Genomic DNA, 24,566 nt, shown 5'->3' with positions numbered 1-24,566 from the left:
GGTTAAGAATCCTCCTGCCAATGCAGGGGACACGGGTTCGAGCTCTGGTCCGGAAGACCCCACGTGCCGTAGAGCAACTAAGCCCGTGGCCACAACTACTGAGCCTGCGCTCTAGAGCCCACGAGCCACAACTGCTGAGCCCACGTTCCACAGCTACTGCAGTCCGTACACCTAGAGCCCATGCTCCACAAAAAGAGAAGCCACCAGCATGAGAAGCCCGCGCACTGCAACGAAGAGTATAGCCCCCGCTCGTTGCAACTAGAAAAAGCCTGCACGTAGCAACGAAGACCCAACGCAGCCAAAAATAAATAAATTTTAAAAAAAAGAAATGACAGTGCTGTCCAGACACCTGCTAGCTTGGGTGAGGTTTTCAAAGCTCCGCTGCTCTGGAAGGCTGCTGATAATCTGCTGTGGAGGGTCCTCCCTGCCAGGAGCCAAGTATTTCCTACTATAATAGTGTGAGGAAACTGGAGGGCTTGTTTTGCATTATGGTTTGTTAGAAGTATTGTTGGTGCCTTAACTCGCATCCTTTTTTTTTTTTTTTTTTTACGGTACGCGGGCCTCTCACTGTTGTGGCCTCTCCCATTGCGGAGCACAGGCTCTAGACGCACAGGCTCAGCGGCCGTGACTCACAGGCCCAGCCGCTCCGTGGCATGTGGGATCTTCCTGGACCAGGGCACGAACCCATGCCCCCTGCATCAGCAGGCGGGCTCTCAACCACTGCGCCACCAGGGAAGCCCCAACTCGCATCCTTAAAGGTATATTCAGAAATACTTTGATTCACCCAAAACAAAACACCTTGTTTTGTTCTTGAGAGTTGGTGTTTGTCAAAAGTTTGTTTTCAGGATGCTTGGTTATCTTTATTTATAGCAGAAATGGTGTTTCCCTAGTTCGGAGCTGTAAGTAAAGAGATCTTTCGTAACAGTTCCAAGCCACATTCAAAATAGGTGGCCCAGAACAGCCTCCAAGGTGCATTTTGGATGCACCTGTGACTTATTTCCTTTTCTCACCATCCCCTAAGTTAGCATAAAAAGTGTGTTTCAGCCCCACAGAAACTGGATACAGCCACCCAGTCATTGGTGGAAATTCTGCCTCACCTGCATTAGCAGTGCTACCAGAGATGACACCACTGTCCAAAACAGGCCCCTGCCTTCATGCCCCAGAAGTCTCAAGTCCCGGCACACTGCCCTTCTCAGCAAAGCTTGCTCCCTGTCCCCTTGATGTCATTTGCAAGTCTGGCGCCCTAGTGTCCCAGGGAAGGCTGTGGAAGGCTACAGGGCCAGAGCCCAGCAGATCCAGGCAAAAACGGCAGCCCTGGGCTTCCCTGGTGGTGCAGTGGTTGAGAGTCCGCCTGCCGATGCAGGGGACACAGGTTCATGCCCGGGTCCGGGAAGATCCCACGTGCCGCGGAGTGGCTGGGCCCGTGAGCCATGGCCGCTGAGCCTGCACATCCGGAGCCCGTGCTCCGCAATGGGAGAGGCCACAACAGTGAGAGGCCCGTGTACCGCAAAAAAAAAACAGCAGCCCTGGCCAGGCTGATGGATGGAATCGGCGTGCTCTTCATTCCCTCCCTTGATGTCGGGAATCACACATAGAAAAGATGAGAAATAGGGGGAAAGGAGAGGAAGTGGCTGAGTGACAAACTTGACTTCATGCTCCCATCCAGGAGTGTGGGTATTGTGTCCTAACGATTCCTGCAGCCCTGATTTCTACAGAGCTGTGTGTTCCGTCTGCGAGTCCTTCGGCTCCAGGGCAGCCGTTGTCCAGCTCACATAGGGAAGCTTTGTGTTGATGGCTGCTGTTTAAGTCCTCACAGAGCACAGATGGTGCCTGCATTGCATCAGCATTGACTCTTCCCCATTGGCAGAGCCCACTGTGGAAACAGGAGAGGGGAGTGGAAATCAGAAGTATACAGTCCCTTTGGCAAAACGTCTGGTTTCCATATATGCATTTACCCTGGCTTACCGTACAGCCTTGGATAACCCAGTCAGCACACCTTGACTTCTGTTTTAGGGTGGTTAGTAAAGGACTGAGATGAAGGAAACTAAAGACGGTAGAAATACTTCTATTGCTGTTGGATACCATACCCATAAGGCAAAATATGTAGCTTTGTTCCTTCTGTGAGCCACAGTAACACCCACTTCCATTGCAAATGGAAAAGCTCTGCTTGAAAAGACGATACACATCTTTTTAGAATTTTTAGTGTTTGTGTCTCAAAAGCCTTTCAAATGTATTATCTGAATTTCTTCAGCATGTCCCTATTTATTTATTCCTGTTTTGCAAGTGAAAGGGGAAATGGCAGCAGAGTTGCCCAAACTGTCAGGGTCAGATTACTTTCCCCACTAAAGACCAGTGATCCTCCCTTGGTGGCACAGAGTCGTCATGGCGATTGGGGTGTTAGTGGAATGTAAACCCACTTGCTGGACTTCCCTGGTGGCACAGTGGTTGAGAATCTGCCTGCCAACGCAGGGGACAAAGGTTCTGGGAAGATCCCACATGCTGCAGAGCAGCTAAGCCCGTGCGCCACAACTACTGAGCCTGCGCTCTAGAGCCTGCAAGCCACAACTAGTGAAGCCTGCACACCTACAGCCCGTGCTCCGCAACAAGAGAAGCCACCACAGTGAGAAGCCACCGCACCTCAAGAAGATTAGCCCCCGGTCTCTGCAACTAGAGAAAGCCCTCATGCAGCAACAAAGACCCAATGCAGCCAAAAATAAATTTTAAATAAATAAATAATAAATAAAATTAAAAATAAACCCACTTGCTTCCAGAGGTCAAGAAGAAAATAACATTTTCCATAAGAGATGTGTGATCTGTCAGTTCTTCAGTTTTCATTTCAGATGGAAAATATGACTTTAGTTCTTGAAGGAAAAAAAGATTCCCTAACCAGGCACGACAGATGTCTTCGAATATGTGATGGATTGTCATGTGAAAGAAGGACTCAAATCCTCTGCTTGCCCCGGCAGGCGTTAACTACGATTAGCTCAATTCAGTTCAACCAATAGTTATTGAGAACCCACAGCGCATAAGTCTCGTGCTTTAAACTGAAAGGGGGGAGGGGGAGGGAAACGAATATCCTGCTAAACTCATGACACCAATTATCACAGAAGCAAGCAGGTTTGACATTGATGTGAAAGTGAGGAGTATTTGGTGAATCATTGGATAAGCCAAGGAGAAGGGGAAGACAGAAGCAATACTTACAGTTTCCAATGCCTATCTATCAGTGAGTGAAGCAGGAGTAATTAAATTGAATTGGAGATTGTTGCCAGGGTGATACATAGAATTTCTTAGGTAACCCACGTAACCTGGCGAGCAAAAGGGCATCACATCGAGACGTGGCTGAGAAGGAATTCCATATTCAAATTTAAAATGTCACCAACTGGGAAGAAAAGCAGAGCAGCACCATATATCCAGAAGCTCTGTAAGCAAGTCAAGAAACATGAAGGCAGGAGCCTTCAAAAGAGCACTAGGAAGAGATTAGAAAAGAGAGAAACAGAACTGATAGTGTAGTAGGAGTTCTTTATGGGTTATAGAGTCAGAGCAATTACCAGCTCCATGTTCCAATTCCCATTTACAAGATTAGGGCAAAGGAGAGGCATGATACAGAACTTCAACTATATAAATAGCTATCAGAATTCTCTTCAACTAATAGAAAGAATACCTGAGTGATCATTGATGTGCCTTATCAGCAGTTTCACCTTTAAGAGGGTGGAGAGTTTGAGACTAGAATTGCTCTTCTGGTCCTAATACTGACTAACTAAAAGGAACTGACAAGAGTATACATGAGAGAAACCTTAAAAGAGACCATATCATTTTAGAAAACATGATCATCAAAGAGGAGATTTTGCACAGTCCAAAATATTTCAAGACCTTTTTATTGTGATTTTAAAAAGCACAACATGAATTTACCATCTTAACCATTTTTAAGTGTCCTATACTAATGTCCATCAAGCATTCATCTTACTTTAAAAATAGTCACATTGTCATGAAACAGATCTCCAGAACTCATAACCCTGCAAATCTGAAACTCTATAACCCATTAAAGGACCACCTCCCTTCCCCTCTGACCCCAGCCCCTGGTCACCACCATTCTACTTTCTGTATCTATGAATTTGACTACTTTAGGTACCTCATATAAGTGGAATCATGCACTATTTGTCTTTTTGTGACTGACTTACTTCACTTAGTATAATGACCTCAAGGTTTATCCATATTGTAGCATGTGACAGGATTTCCTTCCTTTTTAAGGCTGCACAGTATTCCATTGTATATATATATATACCACATTTTGTTTATCCATTCATCCACTAATGGACATGTGGGTTGCTTCCATTTCTTGGCTACTGTAAACAGTGCTCCTGTGAACATGGGTGTGTACAATACCTCCTGCTTTTGATTCTTTTGGATATATACCCAGAAGTGGGATTGCTGGATCAAATGGTAGTTCTATTTTTAATCTTTTGAGGAATGTTCGTACTCTTCTTCCATAGCGATTGCACCATTTTACAATCCCACCAACTCCGCACAAGGCTTCCAGATTTCTCCACATCTTTGCCAATACTTATTTTCTCCTTTTTTGATAGTAGCCATCCTAGTGGGTATGAGGTGACATCTTATTGTAGTTTTGATTTGTATTTCTCTGATGATTAGTGATGTTGAGCATCTTTCATAAACTTGTTGGCAATTTATATATCGCCTTTGGAAAAATACCTATTAAAGTCTTTTGCCTTTTTTAAAAATCAGATTATTTGATTATTTTGTTGTTGTTGAGTTATAGGAGTTCTTTATATATTATGGATATTAACCCCTTATTAAATATAGGATTCATAAATATTTTCTCCCATTCCATAAGTTGCATTTTCACTCTATTGTGTCCTTTGATGCACAAAAGTTTTTAAACTTGATGTAGTCCCATTTGTCTATATTTGCTTTTGTTGCCTGTGCTTTTGGTGTCATATCCAGGAAATCATTGCCAAATCCAGTGTTATGAAGCTTTTCCCCTATGTTTTCTTTTAGGAGTTTTCTAGTTTGGGGTTCATGACCATTTGAGAGATTTTTTTAAATAAGAGAAATGTAGAAATTACATATATGCAGGGAAAGATGACTCAGGAGGTCTATGAGTGCCCAAAACAAAGTTCAGATGAGGACCTTTTTTGTTTCAACAAAGGAGGGTAATTGTGCCAGCAGTTCTCTGTTTAGCTAAATTTTCTTTTTTTTTTTTAATGGTAGAAAAACATGAATGACTATGAAAAGGTATATGGACCCACAAAAACAGTATCAAGAAAACCCAAGCCCAAAATGAGTGGAGACCTTTCAAAGAGGGACAGATAAGGAAAACAAATATATTGTTCTCTGTGGAGCAAGAAGACGAGGAAACCCAACAGCTGCTCCTTGGGGCTGAGCATTTAGTATTGAGGATGACAAAGAGCCCTGAGTTACCTCTGTGTTGTATGCCATGGAGAATGTTCATTAGATGGAAAACTGAGAAAAACTTGCAGAAAGAAATGGAAACCCCAGGTAGAAGAAAACGCCTAAGCCCCCAGTCTGGAGGAATTGAAGATCCCAAAGTACAGAAAAAAAATAGGCATAATGATGGTACAACTTGTTAAGGTCAAAATCTTTGAGAAACTGTGGAGCCCAGCAAAGCATCAGAAGTCTGGAGATGAAGAAATGGCATTATAGTTTTCAAAAAAAGGAAGAAAGTGGATCTTAAAAAGTTTGCCTAGAGGGACTTCCCTGGCAGTCCAGTGGTTAAGACTCCACACTTCCACTGCAGGGGGTGCGGGTTTGATCCCTGGTAGGGGAACTAAGATCCCGCATGCCGCGTGGCACAGCCAAAAAAATGAAAAGGAGAACAGTTTATATAAGAAAAAAACAGTTTCTGAATATCTAGACAAGTATACACTCTTGGGTCAAGAAATCAATTTTGCAAGATTAAAATGGACACGTGGCTTGTCAGTAGCATGTGCTAGAAACAAAAAGCTCAGAGATGGTAATTGGTAGCACCATAAGTAACAATGAAATAAATCATTGCATTCATAGAAAATAGGCTCTAGAAGGAGGGAGGTGACAGTTATGTCCTCTGTTTCAGTGACTAGAGCATTTACTCAGTCCAGGTATCTGCTGGGGACGTAGTCAAACTCAAGATGTTTCAGAAGGGGGCAATGAGGAGGGGAGAGGGGCTCATAACTGGTTAGGTTTCAGGGATGGGAATTTTGGCTTAATAGGAAGAAGCATTAGAAGGTTCTGATGAGGAACTGAACTTCTCAAGACTAGAAGCTTTAAAAAATGCTTTGTGTTTTCTGGTTGAACATCAAACGGTTGCTGGTTGGTTTGAAAGGACTAGAGGGGTCTAGGAGGTAAAACCAAACCTTGACTCAAGAAAATTCTTGTCTATGAAGACCATTGGTTTCCTGAAAGAGGGGAGAGGGTCATTGAGATGGAAAATAGGTAATTTTTTAAATCGTTTTAAAAATAATTTTCTGTTGGAGGTGGTTTTTCGAATGAAACTGTAAACCTAGATGTGCAGGTTTTACTACATTACCAGTGAGTGGGTTGCTTTTCACTTTCATTTTACACTGAAAAACGTAAAAAGTTACTACTATCTTATACCTATTTTAAGATCTACAGTTATACTGAAATTGAATTTTTAAAAATTACTCCATGAGTTTCATTATATAATCTTTCAGAAGAGAGACTTTCTGTTTTCATTGTATGCTTATAGAGTAAATATGAATACAGTACCTTATATTTGAATCACATAGGACTTTTGCCCATCGCTTACCTGGAAATATAACCATCTGTAGCTGAATGAGAAAATAATTAAGGCCACACATGAAAGAGTGAGATGAGGGGTAAAATCACCCGGGTGAAATGAAGGTTCCACGGGGCCAAGGTGCTGCCAGTTCCCAGGAAAGACGATAATGAATGCTTGCTTCCCCTTCCCTTTTCTCATCAACCTGAGACAACCAAATACCTCAGGGGCAGTTCCGGCTGTTACGTAGCCTCATGATAATTCTGAGCCAGCTGACACAGGCAGGGGCCACGTGACTTGCCCCCTAAACATCAGCTTTATCAGGCTGCCTTTCCCATTTGGAACAAAGCTTTGGTCCCACATGGCTCCCCGCCAGAAAGGCGTTTCTGCTTTGATGCCTCCCAGATTCCAAGAAATGAAGCTGCTGATTTATCAAATTCCTATGCGATAGAAGAGCTCCCTAGATTTACGAGGTTTTACCAGGCAGGAAAGGGACTTAGCACTTTTAGCTTCATTCTTTGGGAGAAATCTAAACGCTGAATCTGAATCATGTAAATAACGATAGAACCAAATGTGAGATTCACCCTTCTTCCTACCCGGGAAGTACCACATTCAGTTGGCCAGACTTCTTTGGATAGAGCTGTATAAAAGTGAATGTTTTAGAGAGTGCAATAAAACTTGAAATATGAAATATCATTCCTTTTCTGGTTTACTTCAGAGAGACAGCAACTGGTATGAAAGGAGCAGGAGAGTTGAACTCTGCAGTCAGAAGGCTTGAGTTGAAGCCCTGGCTAACCAGACACGTGACTTTGGGAAGATCCCTTCACCTTTCTGAGCTTTCTGGGCTTCACCTCATTTGGCTTCGTTGTCTGTAAAATGGATGAGGACTGAGTCAGGGAAACAGAAACCATGACAGGTGTTTCAAATAGAGGGGGTGTAAGACAGCGAATTGGTTACACAGGTGCTGGGAAACTGAAAGCACAGAAGTGGAAGGAGACTTAACCCAGTGATTAATGATGGACAGAAGCAGCTCTCACTCCCCGGGCTGGAGCAATAAAAGGGACCTCTGAGCATGCAGGAGGGGCTGCACCTGGGGAGAAGACCACCACTTCCAGACACCCCACCAGGGAAGGACAGAGAAAGAGAACAAGAAATGGGAACCACAGCTTCCTTCCTCCTACCTCTGATCTCCCACCAGTGCCCCCTATTGGCAGAGTAAATCACCTGACAAAGGAGCCTGGGAAACAAAGTTTAAAAACTCCCAGCCTCGGGGCTTCCCTGGTGGCACAGTGGTTGAGAGTCTGCCTGCCAATGCAGGGGACACGGGTTCGTGCCCCGGTCCGGGAAGATCCCACATGCCGCGGAGCGGCTGGGCCCGTGAGCCATGGCCACTGAGCCTGTGCGTCCGGAGCCTGTGCTCCACAACGGGAGAGGCCACAACAGTGAGAGGCCCGCGTACCGCAAAAAAAAAACCAAAACAAAACAAACAAAAAAAAAACCACTCCCAGCCTCAGGGGCTTCCCTGGTGGTCCAGTGGGTAAGACTCTGAGCTCCCAGTTCGGGGGACCTGGGTTCGATCCCTGGTCAGGGAACTAGATCCTGCATGCATGCCACAACTAAGAAGTCTGCGTGCTACAACTAAAAGATCCTGCACGCCACGATGAAGATCCCACATGCTGCAACTAAGGCCTGGCATAGCCTAAATAAATATTTTTTTTAATTTAATAAATAAAAAAATAAAAACTCCCAGCTTCAGCATTAGAAAGGGGAACATTAGGAGAGTGGGTATGACATATAGGAGAGTTGCTGAGAAAGTAAATCCTAGGGGTTCTTATCCCAAGGGGAATTTTTTTCTTTTTACTGTATCTATGAGAAGATGGATGTTAGCTGAACCTGTTGTGGTAATCATATGTAAATCAAACCATCATGCTGTACACCTTAAACGTATACAGGGATGTATGTCAATTATTTCTCAATAGAAGTGGGGAGAGAACAAAAGAAGAGTGGGGCATGAGGCTAAGAGACAAAACTGTCCTGTTACATTTGTATTAAACTAGTGCTACTTTAGTTCATAGATAGGCAGAGAAGGATATATAGATAGATTTGGTTCTGATCTGAACAGTTTTTGCATAATTTTTGTTGAAGTTTTTTAGTTAAAAAAGTTTGTATTAGTTCATGATTTAGGAAAACTACCAGATGTATGTTTCTGCAAACCCTTGTGACAGAAGAAATCATAGTGGCAACCTGGATTATTGTAGGACCCTTCCTCAAGAGTTCCTGGATCTGTGAACTGACTCAAGTGTGGGGTGATGACTCTATTACAGAGACTCAAGCAGGGCTTTGTCCACTTAACCTACATGATTTTCTTCTTTTTTCACCAACCAAAAAGTACCTTCGTGGCCTGACTATGTATTTCAGTCCAAGATACTCATGATCTTGCCAGTCACCGCTGACCTACACTGCTGATCCCAGTAGCTGTGCCAGCTAGCTTGTGGAGTTTCACTCAATTGGAGTTCACTGGCTCTACCCTAGGATGCCATCACCCCACTGAGATCAGGGAGCAGAGCCCATTTCAACTGCAGGGCATAGGTAGCAAATGTGTGTTGACAAGGCCAGATTCAAGGGCTTACGACCTATGCAATTGCCTAGGGTCCCCTGCTCAGAAGGACCCTGTCATCATCTTCAAGTTCTGAATCTCCAAACAAGAGGACCACCTTTCCACTTTACACTGGATCCTGCAAATCATGTAGCCAGTCCTGGTGCTGGGAGTTGTGGTTAGAGGCCCAGGAAGGGCCTCACTGAGAAAGTAGCATTTGAGGAAGAGCCTGAAGGAGATGAGGGAGTGAGCCAGACCCTTCTTTGACTTATTCTAATGAACTTCAACTCAGCCTTCAATACTTGGGGCAAAGGTCACCACTTCTAGGAAGGCTACGCTGACACTCAGGAGTTACTACCCCCAGCTTGGTCCTGCCTTAGCACCCTGCAAATACCTGTTACATACTTCGATTACATTGTAGACCTTTGTGTTGAACATCTGTCTCTCTGGTCACCCTCTTAGTTCCTTGGAGAAGGAGACTATATATTATTCATTTTTGTAATAACAGCAATAATAATAGCTGTTACTCAATGCTAGAAGCTATTCCATAGGTTTTACTACAAGGCAGGCACTGTTGGTCTTACAGTTGGAGAAACTGAAGCACAGAAAGATTAAGTAAGAAGCCCAAGTTACCCAGCTGGTACATCATAGAGCTGGAATTGGAATCCAAGAAAGCTGGTGCCCTCAGATGTCACACAGTGCACCGTCAGTGCCCAGAACATGGTTGGTGAATGAATGAGTGAATGAATGAGTAAACAAAAAATAGTAATGACTGAATGATCACATAGAGAATCTCAGGGACAGATTTACAAAAAAGAGAGGAACTTTGTATTGTGGCTGCAAACCCAAATTCAAGCCTGCACAGGGGAGAAAAGACACTTAAGTTCATGCTTTTAAGCCACATTCACTAACACAAATTTTTTTAAAACCCACTGCATGAAATTATATACTTGTACATATAATCAACTTGCTTTAGTTTTTGTATTGTTACTTTAGGAATGGAAACAAGTTGCTTGGTCTGGCTCTATCATTGACTAAAACTAGTACCAAAATAACCAGGAGCTTTGTTGAAATAGTGAGGTTAATTTAACAAATACATCCCGAATATAGTATGCTTATAGAGCATGCTGCTTTGGGGAGAAACAAGTGATAATATGGATATTAATTATAGAAAATTAAGATTGGAAGCGATGCCTCATCGCTAAGTCAGTCTTCAGCCTGCAGAATGGGATGCAGTGCACTGTGGAGGTGGAAGGGAGGAGTGAGTTGTCACTGGTGCTGTTTTCTTTATTTGACAAGCGCCTTGCTGTGCAAATACGACCCAAGTCAGTGTTTTCAAAAACCCATCGGCATAGCTTTGTTACCTCCTCTCGCCTGCTCCAGCAGTGTAGGAGAGATCCAGCTCCATTAGGACGTGATGTTGCTAAAAGTAAAAGATTCCGTGTTTTGTAAGGCTGTGATTATGGGACCTTGAGCAGCGTGCCACCCCTCTCCTGGGGCGCAGTCCCCAGATCTCCTGACCCATCACATCAGGCTCGGGTAGATGGGCTCAGTGCTGCAGCCATGAATATACACTGCCAGAACCAGCAGAGAAGACCTTCATCACATGGCTTGAGTAGAAAATGCTGTTCCAAGTCTTATAACAATTCCCAAACCCTGTTTTCAATTTATGCCTGAAGCCCAGATTCCTGACCCCTGTAATAATCCAGAGTGGCAAAACTGGTAGAAGTTTCCTTTCACAAGCTCTGTGCAGCAGCACACGGACCACGTCCTGAGGGAATGAGCTCCCCGGCTCTGCAAACAGCACCCAAGCGTGCCCTCTGCCAGCTGCATTTTCATCATTTCATCTTCCTTTCTTCCACAGCAGAGAGATGATACATCAGAACCCAAGGGAACAAAGGGTGGAGGGTCATAGTTTCAGTGGGTCAGATTTTCAACCCATGAGTGGCATGTGGACTCACACCACAGTGCACGAGTCTGGTAGTCTGACCTTGTTTCTTTCAGGCCCTAAACCCAAAGGTCAGAGCCACTCGCCTTGTGTGTGCCAACTGCTGGATGAGGTCACCGCCTCCTTGGGAGCAACCAGAGAGCGAGGCGGGATTGCTTCCTGACCTCTCACGGGTCTTAGTCCCCCAGGGCACCCTCCATTCTGCCCAGTACATGAGCCAGTCTCATCTGTAGCACAATGTATATTGCACATTATGGAACCATAATGTGATGAAAAAAACACTCTTCAGAATGATTCAACCAAAAGATTCCATTCAAAATGCAAGACTGTTATCCCAGGTGCCCCTAATACTGTATTTTGCATTTGTTTATCATTCCTTTAGGCCATTCCTGACCGGTGATTTTTAGCCTAGGTATGTCTGCTTCCCTGAGAGCAGTGGAACACAGCTCCATTAATACCAGTGAGCTGGGACTGGCTTGCTATTTCTCATCACTTCATTCCACTGTAACTTGATGATCATTACCTTTTTTTTTTTTAATTTTTTTTAATTTTTGCTGTGTTGGGTCTTCGTTTCTGTGCAAGGGCTTTCTCTAGTTGTGGCAAGCGGGGGCCACTCTTCATCGCGGTGCGTGGGCCTCTCACTATCGCGGCCTCTCTTGCTGCAGAGCACAGACTCCAGACGCGCAGGCTCAGTAGTTGTGGCTCACGGGCCTAGTTGCTCCGTGGCATGTGGGATCCTCCCAGACCAGGGCTCGAACCCGTGTCCCCTGCATCGGCAGGCAGATTCTCAACCACTGCACCACCAGGGAAGCCCCGATCATTACCTTCTTAAATAACATTGTTATGGGTCATTAGTTTTGTGGGTGATTCTCCATCTCCTACCCCCTCTTATTTTTCCCATTATCAGAGCCTTACTTGTTACAAACAAAGTAAATAACCATGCAGGCTTGTGGACCCAGTTTCATAAACATGCAGGTTCACGCCGGTACCTGGATATTTGCTTTCTGAGTACGTGAGCTTAAATGATTCCTCAAAATGGAAAGACAGTGCAAGCTACTCAAGATGGAGGCTAAACCAATATTTAGAAAGCCACTGCCTATTTTAACACTGGCCTGCATGTGTGATGGGCACCCACTTTCTGTTTTGTGTATTTGGAGCTATTGCAACTGGGCTGAAATGCACCAGAGATGGGTTCCTGGAAGGGACAGTAGTGGCAGTTCAGAAGGTACCCATTGTATCAAAGCAAACCTTGACCCCGATCGGACCCAGTCGGGGGCAATTCAGTACACTCCAGGTGTCCTGCTTACAAGTCCCTGCTTCAAGGGATCCCACAGACTTCAGCAGTCTCCTCTTCTCCTGAACTGGTCAGGATTTCTTAGTTGACAACTGATCGTGTCATCTTGCCTTTCCATTGTTGATTTACGTGGTTCCTGAAAATTAACTTATTGTTCTTATCTCCTCTTCAAAGCTAAATTGTAGGTTTCTTGAGCACAAGGCTGAGTCTTGTACTTAACCATTTTCCATAGCACTTAGGTTGAAATCCCAGCTCTCTACTTACTAGCTCTAGGACCTTGGATGCACTCCTTCACCTCCTTGCTTCTCAGTTTCCTTGTCTACAAAATAGCGGCGATCATGCCTGCCTTCCAGTGCGTTAGGAGAACCAGCTAGCACGGTGCTGGGCGCTAGCAGGAGCTTGGTGAATAGTAACTGACTCTCTAGACAAAGCCCTGCGCGCAGAAGCTGAGCAAAATTTAGCAGAATTAAATATGATGAAGCATGGTTTAAACTCGCAGGAGGGAAGAGCTAATTATGGACTCTTGAAATTCCATGGTGAGGACACCGTTTTCTCTGACCTGGGATTGAATGACATTTTACGACCCTGTTTTTATTCATGACTTGTTCATGACCATGTGACGATCATTTCAAGCTCATCATGTCTCCTGAGCCCCCAAAGGATCAATGAACTGATTTGGGATGTGGGGACTGTGCTTATTGGCATCCTTGGACCCACTCATACATTTAAGTATTAGCTTGGCCCTGAGTGGAGAAGCTTTCTGCAGCTCCTTGCTGCCATGAGGCAAGTGGTGATGCCCAGGACTGCTCTAGTGATCCTCAAGAGTGTCCCTTAGCTTCTTTAGCAATTTTCTTTAAAAGCAGCCATAGCGGGGGATAGTGGTGCAGCTTACTGAGACCGCATCAAAATAAAAAAGAAATGGGGATGAGAGTATGAGGAGGACTGTATAAAAAAAAAACATAAATAGCATCAAGATGAGTTTCCCCGATTTCCCGTATAATGAGTGCATCTGCCAAAACTCAAGATGTGGGGCTTCCCTGGTGGCGCAGTGGTTGAGAGTCCGCCTGCCGATGCGGGGGACGCGGGTTCGTGCCCTGGTCCGGGAAGATCCCACATGCCGCGGAGCGGCTGGGCCCGTGAGCCATGGCCGCTGAGCCTGCGCGTCCGGAGCCTGTGCTCCTCAACGGGAGAGGCCACAACAGTGAGAGGCCCGTGTACCGCAAAAAAACAAAAAAACAACAACAAAAACTCAAGATGTGTATTATCCACTCTACAATTGGCAGATTGCCTAGGAGCGGAGCAGAAGATGCTTACTGATGGAGGGGTCAGCCCTGCCTTGATTCTGCCATTTTCTCTTTGTGGTGGAGCCATGCTACAATGAAGAAATGGGTCCTGTGACATTGTCATCAACCTTCTTTGGTTACTTATCGATATGCACTTCCTTACCTTACACTCCCTTTTATAGGTTCCTGGGAGAAAAGTACATTAAAAAGACATTTGCTGAATCTACTGCCATGTCAGCTTAGGTAGAACGAAAGTGTAGGTCAGGTGAACTCCCTTTCAATATAGGTGCTAGGGGACGTGACAAATAAGCACCCCTGCCTGCCATTGATTAATTGGTGTAGTTTGTTGGTTTACACAGTGCCTTGCTCCAAAAGTAATTTGAGACAGCACTCACCGAGCAGAGTGTGTTGTCATCTTCTGGACACTATAGTTGTATGTTAGGGACACAGTTAGACTTCAGACATATTCAGTAATATACAAGCTTTTATCAGATGTTTAGAGACCCTCCTTAGGTGCAGGGTTACAAAGAGAAGTGAAACAATCCCTCATCTGAAGAAGCTTTGCTGTCTACTGGCAGAAACTGACACAATTAAGTACAATAAAAGGGATGGCAATGATTGCCCTTGTAGAACTACAATGTGGGTCTTGCAGTCATGGGTTTTTGTTGTGGTTTTTCTTTTTTAAACCAAACATCTCAGGACTCAGTATCTGATGGAGAATTTTTTTTTGAATTGTATTTAAAGTACTTCAAAAATATTAACAATTAAAATTCCATTCAGCTATGTATCTAAGAAATTTCCCTTACTAGGCATTCCCTTAGAATGCAGTGATATAAAATGAGCACTGCCCTTGGGGAAGGCATATGGGGGCTGAGAGGATGGTGTCATTCGCTCTCTAAGCAGTTTGCAGAGGGCTCCCAGAAGAGTTGATGTCTGCGCTGAATCTTGAACAGCAGATATAGGTCCTCACAAGAGTTTGGGCTCTGCGTGCTGTCCTGAATTCAATCCACGTGGCAGTCAGCTCCAAAGCCTGCGGGTTCGTCTCGCTCTGCACTTATTCCCCTAGCAGATATTTTTTAGTCACTGCTACTGTAGCTTCCAGCAAGGACCCCATGACCTCTGCTTTCATTTGTTTTGTACACATGATTCATGGACCTGCCTCCCCTCCCTTCCTTATAGGGTCAGCAGTGCTTGCAAGAACGTAGAGGATGCGTGGGTTTTGTGTATAGGGTAAGGAAGCCTGCCCTGAACACCGGCAAGTTTAATCCATTTTCATTCGAAAGAACAACTAGCCTTGGGCAACATATTTCTAATGGTCTAAGTCATTCAGCGTGTGTGTGCGTGCAGGCATGCGCGTGTACACAAGCTGTGCATAAATAGCACGTTTCCAGTCTGCGGAAAATGTGTAATGGACAAGCGGCACATGACAGTAGGCTCAGCCCCTGAAGATTTACCAGGAAAGAAGACAGCTGCGTGGCAAAGCTGCTGCTTATAATTAGGGAAGGAGTTGCCCATGTCCTGTGCCGTTCAACAACTTCAGCCATTTAAATGACAGCCGGCTTGTTTAGCTCTAACCACCCTCCACCCTTTTTAGGGGCCAGGAGTTAATTTCTTTTTGAGAACGCTGCTTTGGACTGTCATCTCTAGTATCATTGTAAGATGGGATATGACGTGATGACCGGAACATCTCAACTAGCAACCATGATGAATGAGCAAAAAACAGGAGTTGCTTTCAACGTCTCTTTTTAACTTTGTGAGGGAAAAACTATTTTCAAAACCCCGTGGACTTTCCGGTTTCTAACAGGGCCATATTGCTAGTTCTGCAGTTGACGAGAAAACTATAATGCTTTCTTTGGCTCGAGTGAGCTGTGAGAAGTATCACAGCACTCCTGACGTACAGTGGCTCTCAACAGGACGGATGGGGAGGGAAATTAATAGGCTTCCCATTGTTACCGTGCATTTTTGCCAGGATATTTCATTAGTGTAAACACTGAACCCACTGTCATCTTGTTTAGCCACTTGACCCTGATGATTTTCAATTCTGTGTGTCGTGATGAGTAGAGCACTGGCATGCACGAGACAGGCCCTAATTACTGGAAGCAGAATCACTGCTGACCCAGGACGAGATTAATTGCTCCTTTGCAGTCTTTATCCTGGGACATTAGCGCTGTCTGGTTATCTTGCTTCAGCTGAGGGATTCGGGACAATAGCAGTGCTGATGGTAACGGTCGGCAATTCCCCTGTTTGTTTTGCAGGTCACGGCCAGGGGGTTTGGGCCGCTGTTGCAGTTCGCCTACACCGCCAAGCTGTTACTCAGCAGAGAAAACATCCGCGAGGTCATCCGCTGTGCCGAGTTCCTGCGCATGCACAACCTGGAGGACTCCTGCTTCAGCTTCCTGCAGACCCAGCTCCTGAACAGCGAGGATGGCCTGTTTGTGTGCCGAAAGGACGGTGCGTGCCAGCGCCCGCACGAGGACCGCGAGAACAGCGCCGGAGAGGAAGAGGAAGAGGAGACGATGGATTCGGATACGGCCAAGATGGCTTGCCCCAGGGACCAGATGCTTCCAGACCCCATCAGCTTTGAGGCCACTGCCATCCCAGTAGCAGAGAAGGAAGAAGTTTTGCTGCCGGAGTCCGACGTGCCCGCGGACACCAAGGAGAGCGCGGCAAAGGACGCATTAACGCAGTACCCCAGATACAAGAAATACCAGCTTGCATGTACCAAGAATGTCTATAACGCATCATCACACAGTACCTCAGGTTTTGCAAGCACATTCGGTGAAGAGAACTCTGGCAACAGCCTCAAGCCGGGGCTTGCCATGGGGCAGATTAAAAGCGAGCCGCCCAGCGAAGAGAACGAAGAAGAGAGCATCACGCTCTGCCTGTCTGGAGATGAGCCTGACGTCAGAGACAGAGCCGGGGACGTGGAAATGGACCGGAAACAGCCCCGCCCCGCCCCCGCGCCCGCCCCCGCCCCCCCTGCCGGGGCCGCCTGCCTGGAGAGGTCCAGGGGCGCGTCCTCCCCCTCCTGCTTAAGGTCTCTGTTCAGCCTAACAAAAAGTGTGGAGTTGTCCGGCCTGCCCGGTACCTCTCAGCAGCACTTTGCCAGGAGTTCCGCGTGCCCTTTTGACAAGGGGATCACTCAGGGTGACCTTAAAAGTGACTACGCCCCTTTCCCGGGGAATTACGGACAGCCCCACATGGGCCAGAAGGACGCGTCCAGCTTCACAGTGGGGTCGCCCCTCAAGGGGCCTGGGTTGGAGGCGCTCTGTAAACAGGAAGGAGAGCTGGACCGGAGAAGTGTGATCTTCTCCTCCAGCGCTTGTGACCAAGTGAGCACCGCGGCGCACTCGTACTCTGGGGTAAGCGGTTTGGACAAAGACCTCTCCGAGCCGGTGCCAAAGGGCCTGTGGGTGGGCACTGGCCAGTCCCTCCCCAGCTCACAGGCCTACCCTCACGGTGGGCTGATGGCTGAACACTTGCCAGGAAGGATGCGGCCCAACACCAGCTGCCCGGTGCCAATCAAAGTCTGCCCTCGCTCGCCCCCGTTGGAGGCCAGGACTCGGACTTCGAGTTCGTGTTCTTCCTACTCGTACGCCGAGGACGGGAGCGGGGGCTCGCCCTGCAGCCTGCCTCTCTGCGAGTTCTCCTCCTCGCCCTGTTCCCAGGGAGCCAGATTCCTGGCCACAGAACATCAGGAACCAGGCCTGATGGGAGATGGAATGTACAACCAAGTCCGACCCCAGATTAAATGTGAGCAGTCTTACGGCACCAACTCCAGCGACGAATCCGGATCGTTCTCGGAAGCAGACAGTGAGTCGTGTCCTGTGCAGGACAGGGGCCAGGAGGTAGGGAACCCGACTAAATTCAAGCATGTGATCCACCCTCAGTCCTTTATCTGGACTCTCCCTGCCCCCCACCACTGCCAGATTGTTCTTGTTTGTCAAGAGTAAAGGTTACAGTAAAGGGACTGTCTCCCTCATCCGCTGAGGCAGGAGGCTTCCAGGCGATTCCAAATTAACCACTTTGTCCTAGAAAGCACTTGAAATTTGATCGAGATTTCAGTACTCAACAAGCAGAGGCAAAGTGCTTAGTGAAAACAGTCAGTCTAATGCCTGAAAGCGTGCGCAGGCGCTTCCGATCCCCGCCCCCCTCCCCTTCCCGTCCGTCTGCTTTGAAAGGATGCCATACCCCTCACCCTCATCCTTGCCCCTGGCCTCTTCAATGTGAAGGAAAATATAGAATCGCTTTCAAAACTGACTGGTTGAAACTAGAGAGATCCACACTAAACAGGTGCTTTCCCAGCACCGTTAAGTTTCCTTGTCAGATGGGACTCTGGAGCCATCCCTTGTCCATTCATTTCAATGCAGGTGATGGACAGCCCATCATCTGTCCCAGTCCCAGTGTCACTGAAGAAGCACCCTTGTCAGTCACTCATAACTGTATAATGTGTCATTTCCCAAGCTCCCCACAAATGGTGAGAGTCATTTTTAGGAACAGTGGGGTTGAGTAGCGGTTTCTGTCCACCCTGAAAGCAAAATACTTTCTAGATGAAAATTCCCAAAGGCTCCATCTACGTCTTCCCAATGCTGGGAGAGGAAGCAGGAGCAACGCCAGCCACATCGTGAGGAAGACTCACGTGGCCAAGGAGAGAAAGAATAGACGCCCTCAGATGTCCCCCCTTCCCCTGTAACATGAGAGGCCCCCGGAAAGATCTGAGGGTGTCTGTGTCATGATTTGGCATAGTCTTGCTGATCGACAAGGAACCAACCTGAGACTGCCACCTGTGTCTCAGACCTGCCTCCGGAGCAGGACAGAGCGAGCCCGGTGAGAAGTCCCTCCCGAGGGCTGCTTCTCCAAAAAACACAGGAGGAAATGAAGCGTGGCCCTCATCGTGCCAGTGCCCTCCACCCGCGTCTGCACTCTCTGGTTATTAGCCTCTAGTGAAGCAGGGATGTTAACCCAACCAGACAGCAGAAATGCCACCCAGGGTGAGGTGGGTTTTCACAGAGCCACGTGCGGTTTATTCAGCCTCTGCGAGGTTGGCGAGAAGCACATGAAGATTTTAGCTCGGGCATGTTTTGAAAATAGATTCCAAAACTTCCTGTGCCAACTACAGAAGTGCCCTGTGGTCACTTCCTCGTTTTCTGGCTAGCCCGGTCCCTGCTCTTCTGTTACTGCCTGGCAAAGATGGAAAAAGAAACATACTTTCCTAAAGGATTTAATTTAGCTAAAAGTCATTAAAAAGGAAATTTGAATGGGAAACTATTGCTATTTGAATACACTGTATCCCCTCAGGTTTGGGATGGAGGGTTGGGCTCAGTGCCCCGAGCCAGACTCACATCTGTGTCGTCACATCTGTGTCCTTGACCTGAGAGGATTGAGGTTTCGTGAGAACAGTGAAAGGCTGTGCGTTCTCTTTCCTCACTCATTTCTTTCTGTCTGATCACAACATTTAGGAGGTTTTCTTTTTTCCCTGAAATTACTCATAGGCACCCCTGATGCAGAAGCCCAGTCGCTGGGTCCATCGGCATAACGATTTCCCTTGCCAAGGATGTCTCCAGAAAAGGACAAATGCCTTTGAGTCTTTGTTTTCTTTATATCTCTCCCTTAAGAGGAGCCTCACCATTAACTAAAGGGAGTGTGCGTTTATGACATTTGCATATGTTTAAGGACCTGTCAGTTTCAGATAAATCTCCTTTTGTCTCTCTAATGTCCCCAAAGAGAACTTAAAGTCACTTCTTGGAACTAAATGCTGCCAACAAGAGTACATGTGTCTTTCCTGTGTTCGGGCCTTATCACTTGTCTACCTTAGACCTTTTCAGTTTTAAATGAATCGATGAAAAGGAAAAATCGGGGCTTTCTTGGCGGTCCAGTGCAGGGGGCTCAGGTTCGATCCCTGGTTGGGGTGGGCGGGGAGGGAAAAAAAAGAACAGGAAGAACCATTCAACCTATAAAATAGTCATGAACAGGACTAGTCTCCCCTCAAAAAATACCGCTGTTTTCAAAAATATTTTTATTTTCACTTTTAAAAAATAGATCTGTTCTTTGCATTTCTAAACAGTCTCGAAAGAAGAGACATTTTCCAAATTTCTGTGTCATTTCGGGAATCACATTTAGCCCCTCTTGGTAGTACATTTTGGGTAGGATTGTTATAGTGAAGCTAAGATTTTTTCCCAATTTGACCTTTTAGTTTTCCTAAAGTAGAGATTAGGTTTTGCAAGAACTGTCTCAGGGACTTAGCATGACTGTTCCTCTTTGAGTTAATACTTTGCTTTGGGGAGTTTCTTTGACCCAGTGGAAGTGTGGTCTCCAGTAATAACACTGAAGGCAAACCCTTCACAAAGTGAATCATAACTGATCCAGAAGCCAACATCTCCTGGGCTGATTCTTCCCCGATCTGCTCTTGTGTAAGGTTCCAGGTGACTTCTCTTCCAAGTGAACCCCAAAGAGATGCCAGAGCCAGAAACCAAAAAAAAGAGTTTCCAGGGGACTTCCCTGGCGGTCCAGTGGTTAAGATTCTGCGCTTCCACTGCAGGGGGCTTGGGTTCGATCCCTGGTCAGGGAACTAAGATCCCGCATGCCGTGCGGCATGGCCAAAAAATAAATAAAATTCAAAAAAGAAGAGTTTCCACCTCCAGCCAGCCACCTGTTCAGTACTTCAGACTGATGGGTCCTGCCTTCCTCCCAGTCTCTCTTCCTCTGTAAAGACCCAAAATGTTAGATCAAAAGAAAAGTGTTAACCTACCTTATATTCTGATTTCTAGTTACACCCTCTTAACTCTCCTATCTCGCCAGCATTGACTTCTCATCCTAACTATTCCCCAGCTTTGAGGAAAGTTTAAATAAGCACAATATTGTCCTTTATCAACAATCAGCTTTTTTAAGTTCCTTTTTAAAAATAATCAATCACAGCATACCCAGCCCCTAACATACCAAATTTAGCAGGCTTTCTCTGTGCCTACAGCAATCTACAAACACACATTTGCATCTCCAGGGGTTTGGGTTTTATTTTAATACCAGTTGCCATGTAATTACTAAGCAACTTGCTTTTTGCACATAGCTGTCTACAGTGTACGTGCCTCTAGGTCAATTGTGTAAGGGTTGACACATGCTTCTTTAATATCCCTGGTTCCCATAAATCACAATTGACTCACAAATCACCTATCAACAGATATTCCGGTTTCCAGTTTTTTCCCTCTTACAAACATTGGTGCAATAAACATTCTTGTGAACATGTTTAGTGGTGGTGCTTTTATTTTTGTGGGTTAGAGTCCCATAAATGGGTTAAAGGTTATACTCATTTGTTAAATACTACCTACCTACTTTCCCAAAAGGTTGTAGCAATTCACATATCCTTCAGCAACTTGTGAGTGTCCATTGCCCCCTGTTCTTGCCAGTAGGAATGGTCACCAGTCCTTCTGGTTTTTGCCAATCTGATGGGCAAAACATGACTTCTCGTGAAGTTGATAACTTTCTCGTGTGTATTCGCCATTTTGTATTTCCTTTCCTGGACTTGCCATCTGTCCACTTTTTGGGTATGTTGTTTGACTTTAGTCAATTTACAGGATCCTTAATCCTTAATTTAGGAATATTAATCCTTTCTTATATTAATCCTATATCTTCTCCTTGTCTACTTTTTATAGTGTCTTTTTCCATTTAAAAAAAATTTAAGTTTTATGTAATCAAATTATCAATCTTTTTCTTTATGACTTCTGGGTTTGCTGTTTTACTTAAAAAGTCAACTTGGGAATTTTTATTTATTTATTTATTTTTGGCTGCACAGCACGGCATGCGGGATCTTAGTTGCCCAACCAGGGATCAAACCCGTGCCCTCTGCAGTGGAAGCATGAAGTCCTAACCACTAGACCACCAGGGAAGTCCCCAACTTGGGAATTTTTTTCTTCCAATGATGAAAAAATGGACAGGTCATATTAAGTGAAAAAGGTAACATAAACAGTATATATAACAAGGTCCCAGTTTACTTTATAAAGAAACATAAATAATATAGTATAGAGAATAAGATAAAATGGGAGGCAAAGTTGGCAAGAGGGAATACAGGGAAAGGTTAATTTCTATGTATTTCTGTAATGTTTGAATTCTGTATTCAAACAGATTCTTTACTCTGTATTCTTTATTCTCACACAGATTCTTAATTGAGATATAATTCATATACCATAAAATTCACTCTGTTAAAATGAACAGTTCAGTGGTTTTCAGTGATTCACAAAGTTGTATGACCATCACCAGTGTCTAATCCCAGAATATTTTCATAACCCCCCCAAAAAACATAATATCCAGCAGCAATCACTTCTCATTGCCCTCTTCCCTTACCCCATGACGTTACTAAACCATCTTCTGTCTCTATAGATTGCCTAGTCTAGACATTTCATTTCAAAGGAATCTTACAGTATGTGGCCATTTGTGTGTGGCTTCTTTCATTTAGCATGTTTTCAAGGTTCCTCCTTGCCCTTGATGTACCCACCAGGTACATTATCATGTATCAGTTCTTCACTCCTTTTTATTGCTGAGTAATATTCCACTGTGTAGATATACCAGTTTTGTTGATCCGTTCATCAGTTGAGGGACATTTAGGTTATTTCCACTTTGGGGCCATTATCAGTTATCTGCTATGAGCATTTGTGTACAAGTTTCTTGTAGACATGTGTTTCAGTTCTCTTCGTTATATACCAAGGAGTGGAATTGCTAAATCCTATGATAACTCTATGTTTAGCATTTTGAGGAACTACTAGACTGTTTTCCAAGGTAACTGAACTATTTTACATTCCTGCCGGCAATGTATGAGGGATCCAGTTTCTCTGCATCCTCATTGACACTTGTTACTGTCCATCTTTTTTATTATAGCCATTCTAGTGGTGTAAAGGGATATCTCATTGTGCTTTACAGGTTCGTTTTTAAATTTTGAAAATTATAGAAGAGTCATGAGCATTTGCCAAGTAGTAAGCATCTTAGTGACATAGTTTTGTACCACAAGCATTAACTGTAGATTTTAATAAAGAAGCACTAGGAAGACAGTTTATTTGCATAGTCAAAAGCATTGATTAATTGGACATGCTTTATTTATTTATTTTTTTGGCTGTGTTGGGTCTTTGTTGCTGCACGTGGGCTTTCTCTAGTTGCGGTGAGCGGGGGCTACTCTTTTGTTGCAGTGCACGGGCTCAGTAGTTGTGGCGCATGGGCTTAGTTGCTCCGCGGCACGTGGTATCTTCCCAGGCCAGGGCTTGAACCCGTATTCCCTGCATTGGCAGGTGGATTCTTAACCACTGTGCCACCAGGGAAGTCCTGGACTTGCTTGATTAACATGCTTCATGTCAAGAGGGATGAAAGTGTATGAGGGTGATGTGCGTACGTATATGTTAGTTTTATGTGTCGGGGCAGGGAGAAATAGTGTCCAGAGCAAACACAGAAATGTTTCAGAAGAGCCGTGTCTGACTCTATGTCTTCCACCCAAATGTTGGCTTCCAGACATATGTTGGATGTAAAATGTTTACAGTCGTTTTTGTGGTTTGTTGAATCAGGCATCTTTTTACAAGTAACTGTAGTTGGTCTGCTTAATATTTAGAAAGAAAACCTTGCTGGGCAGCATAGAAGTCAGCCATATTTCTAATTAAAACAATGTTTTCACGTTGTCTAGAAAGGCTCTTAGCATCTGCAACTGCAAAGCACATCGTGTGACTGAAAGAAGAAACTACGTGACAAAGAAAGATAGGGCTGATAAACAGAAATACTAATACTCCACAACGACTACCAGTACTACTACTACTAATAATGTGACTTCCCTGGTGGTGCAGTGGATAGGACTCCACACTCCCAATGCAGGGGGCCTGGGTTCAATCCCTGGTCAGGGAACTAGATCCCACTTGCATGCCGCAACTGAGGAGCCAGCGCAACCAAATAAATAAATAAATATTATAAATAAATAAATAAAAAGAATTCTCACTTTCTCCATCTATTATCCAGTTTTATTCTTCATAGCAATCCTCTCAGCTAAGTAGGGCAGATATTATCTCCCTCTGACTCCCAGATCCTCAAAGAACTTCAGGACAGAGAAGGAAAGACTTGCCTGAGATCACATAGCTAGGTAATTGCAGCATCACAGCTAAATTCCAGGTGTCCTGTGTTTGTTTCAGAAACTGGATCATAAGAACAGAGGTTAGATGGACAGTTGTGCAGGAAGTGTGTCTTTGGCAGGGGAGATTTTGTCACTGGCATCTGCCCGGCACAGAGCTGGCTGTCGCCATTCCAACAGCACTAGAATTGTCAGCCCAATGGGCATCTTGCTTTGTCCCCAAGACAACTCACAGGGATCTGAGGGGCTTGTAAGAGCATAAATGTTAAAGGCTTTGGAGAGGTGACTGCACCATCCGGTCCTCAGGGTACTTGCTAAGGGATCCAACTTCTGTAGCTTCTCCTCAACATCTAATAGTGAAACCAAGAAAGGAGATAGGAAAGAAGATTGACCACTAAGCTTCCGCTGGGATTTCTAGAGGAAAGAGGTGCTTTTTTTCGCCTTTTTCTGCAACACCTGCGTCTCTGTCCTGCTTCACCAATAGCCCCCATCCAGCACACCAAAGACACCAGGTGAGTGAGATGTGTGTTGAGAGGCGTGGTGAGGTGAGGTAGCCATTGTGCTGTCTGATTGCAACCCTGTAAAAAGTATACAGAGGAAA

General features: G+C 45.2%; 1 protein-coding gene across 3 annotated transcripts in view; it reads left to right on the top strand.

Annotated features, from left to right (window-relative positions):
• BACH2 (BTB domain and CNC homolog 2) overlaps window positions 1-24,566 on the top strand; it is a 357,893-nt gene that overhangs the window by 318,788 nt on the left and 14,539 nt on the right. For all 3 annotated transcript variants that reach the window (XM_029223454.1, XM_029223455.1, XM_029223456.1), the window contains one exon: window positions 16,131-17,723. In XM_029223454.1, the coding sequence (XP_029079287.1) occupies window positions 16,131-17,723 (1,593 nt within the window). The remainder of the gene's footprint in view (window positions 1-16,130; window positions 17,724-24,566) is intronic.

This window comes from Monodon monoceros, unplaced genomic scaffold (assembly GCF_005190385.1).
Source record: "Monodon monoceros isolate NGI ecotype Baffin Bay Population unplaced genomic scaffold, NGI_Narwhal_1 Super_Scaffold_15, whole genome shotgun sequence".
In the NCBI taxonomy this organism is placed as follows: domain Eukaryota; kingdom Metazoa; phylum Chordata; class Mammalia; order Artiodactyla; family Monodontidae; genus Monodon; species Monodon monoceros.
This window is presented reverse-complemented; position numbering and strand designations above follow the sequence as displayed.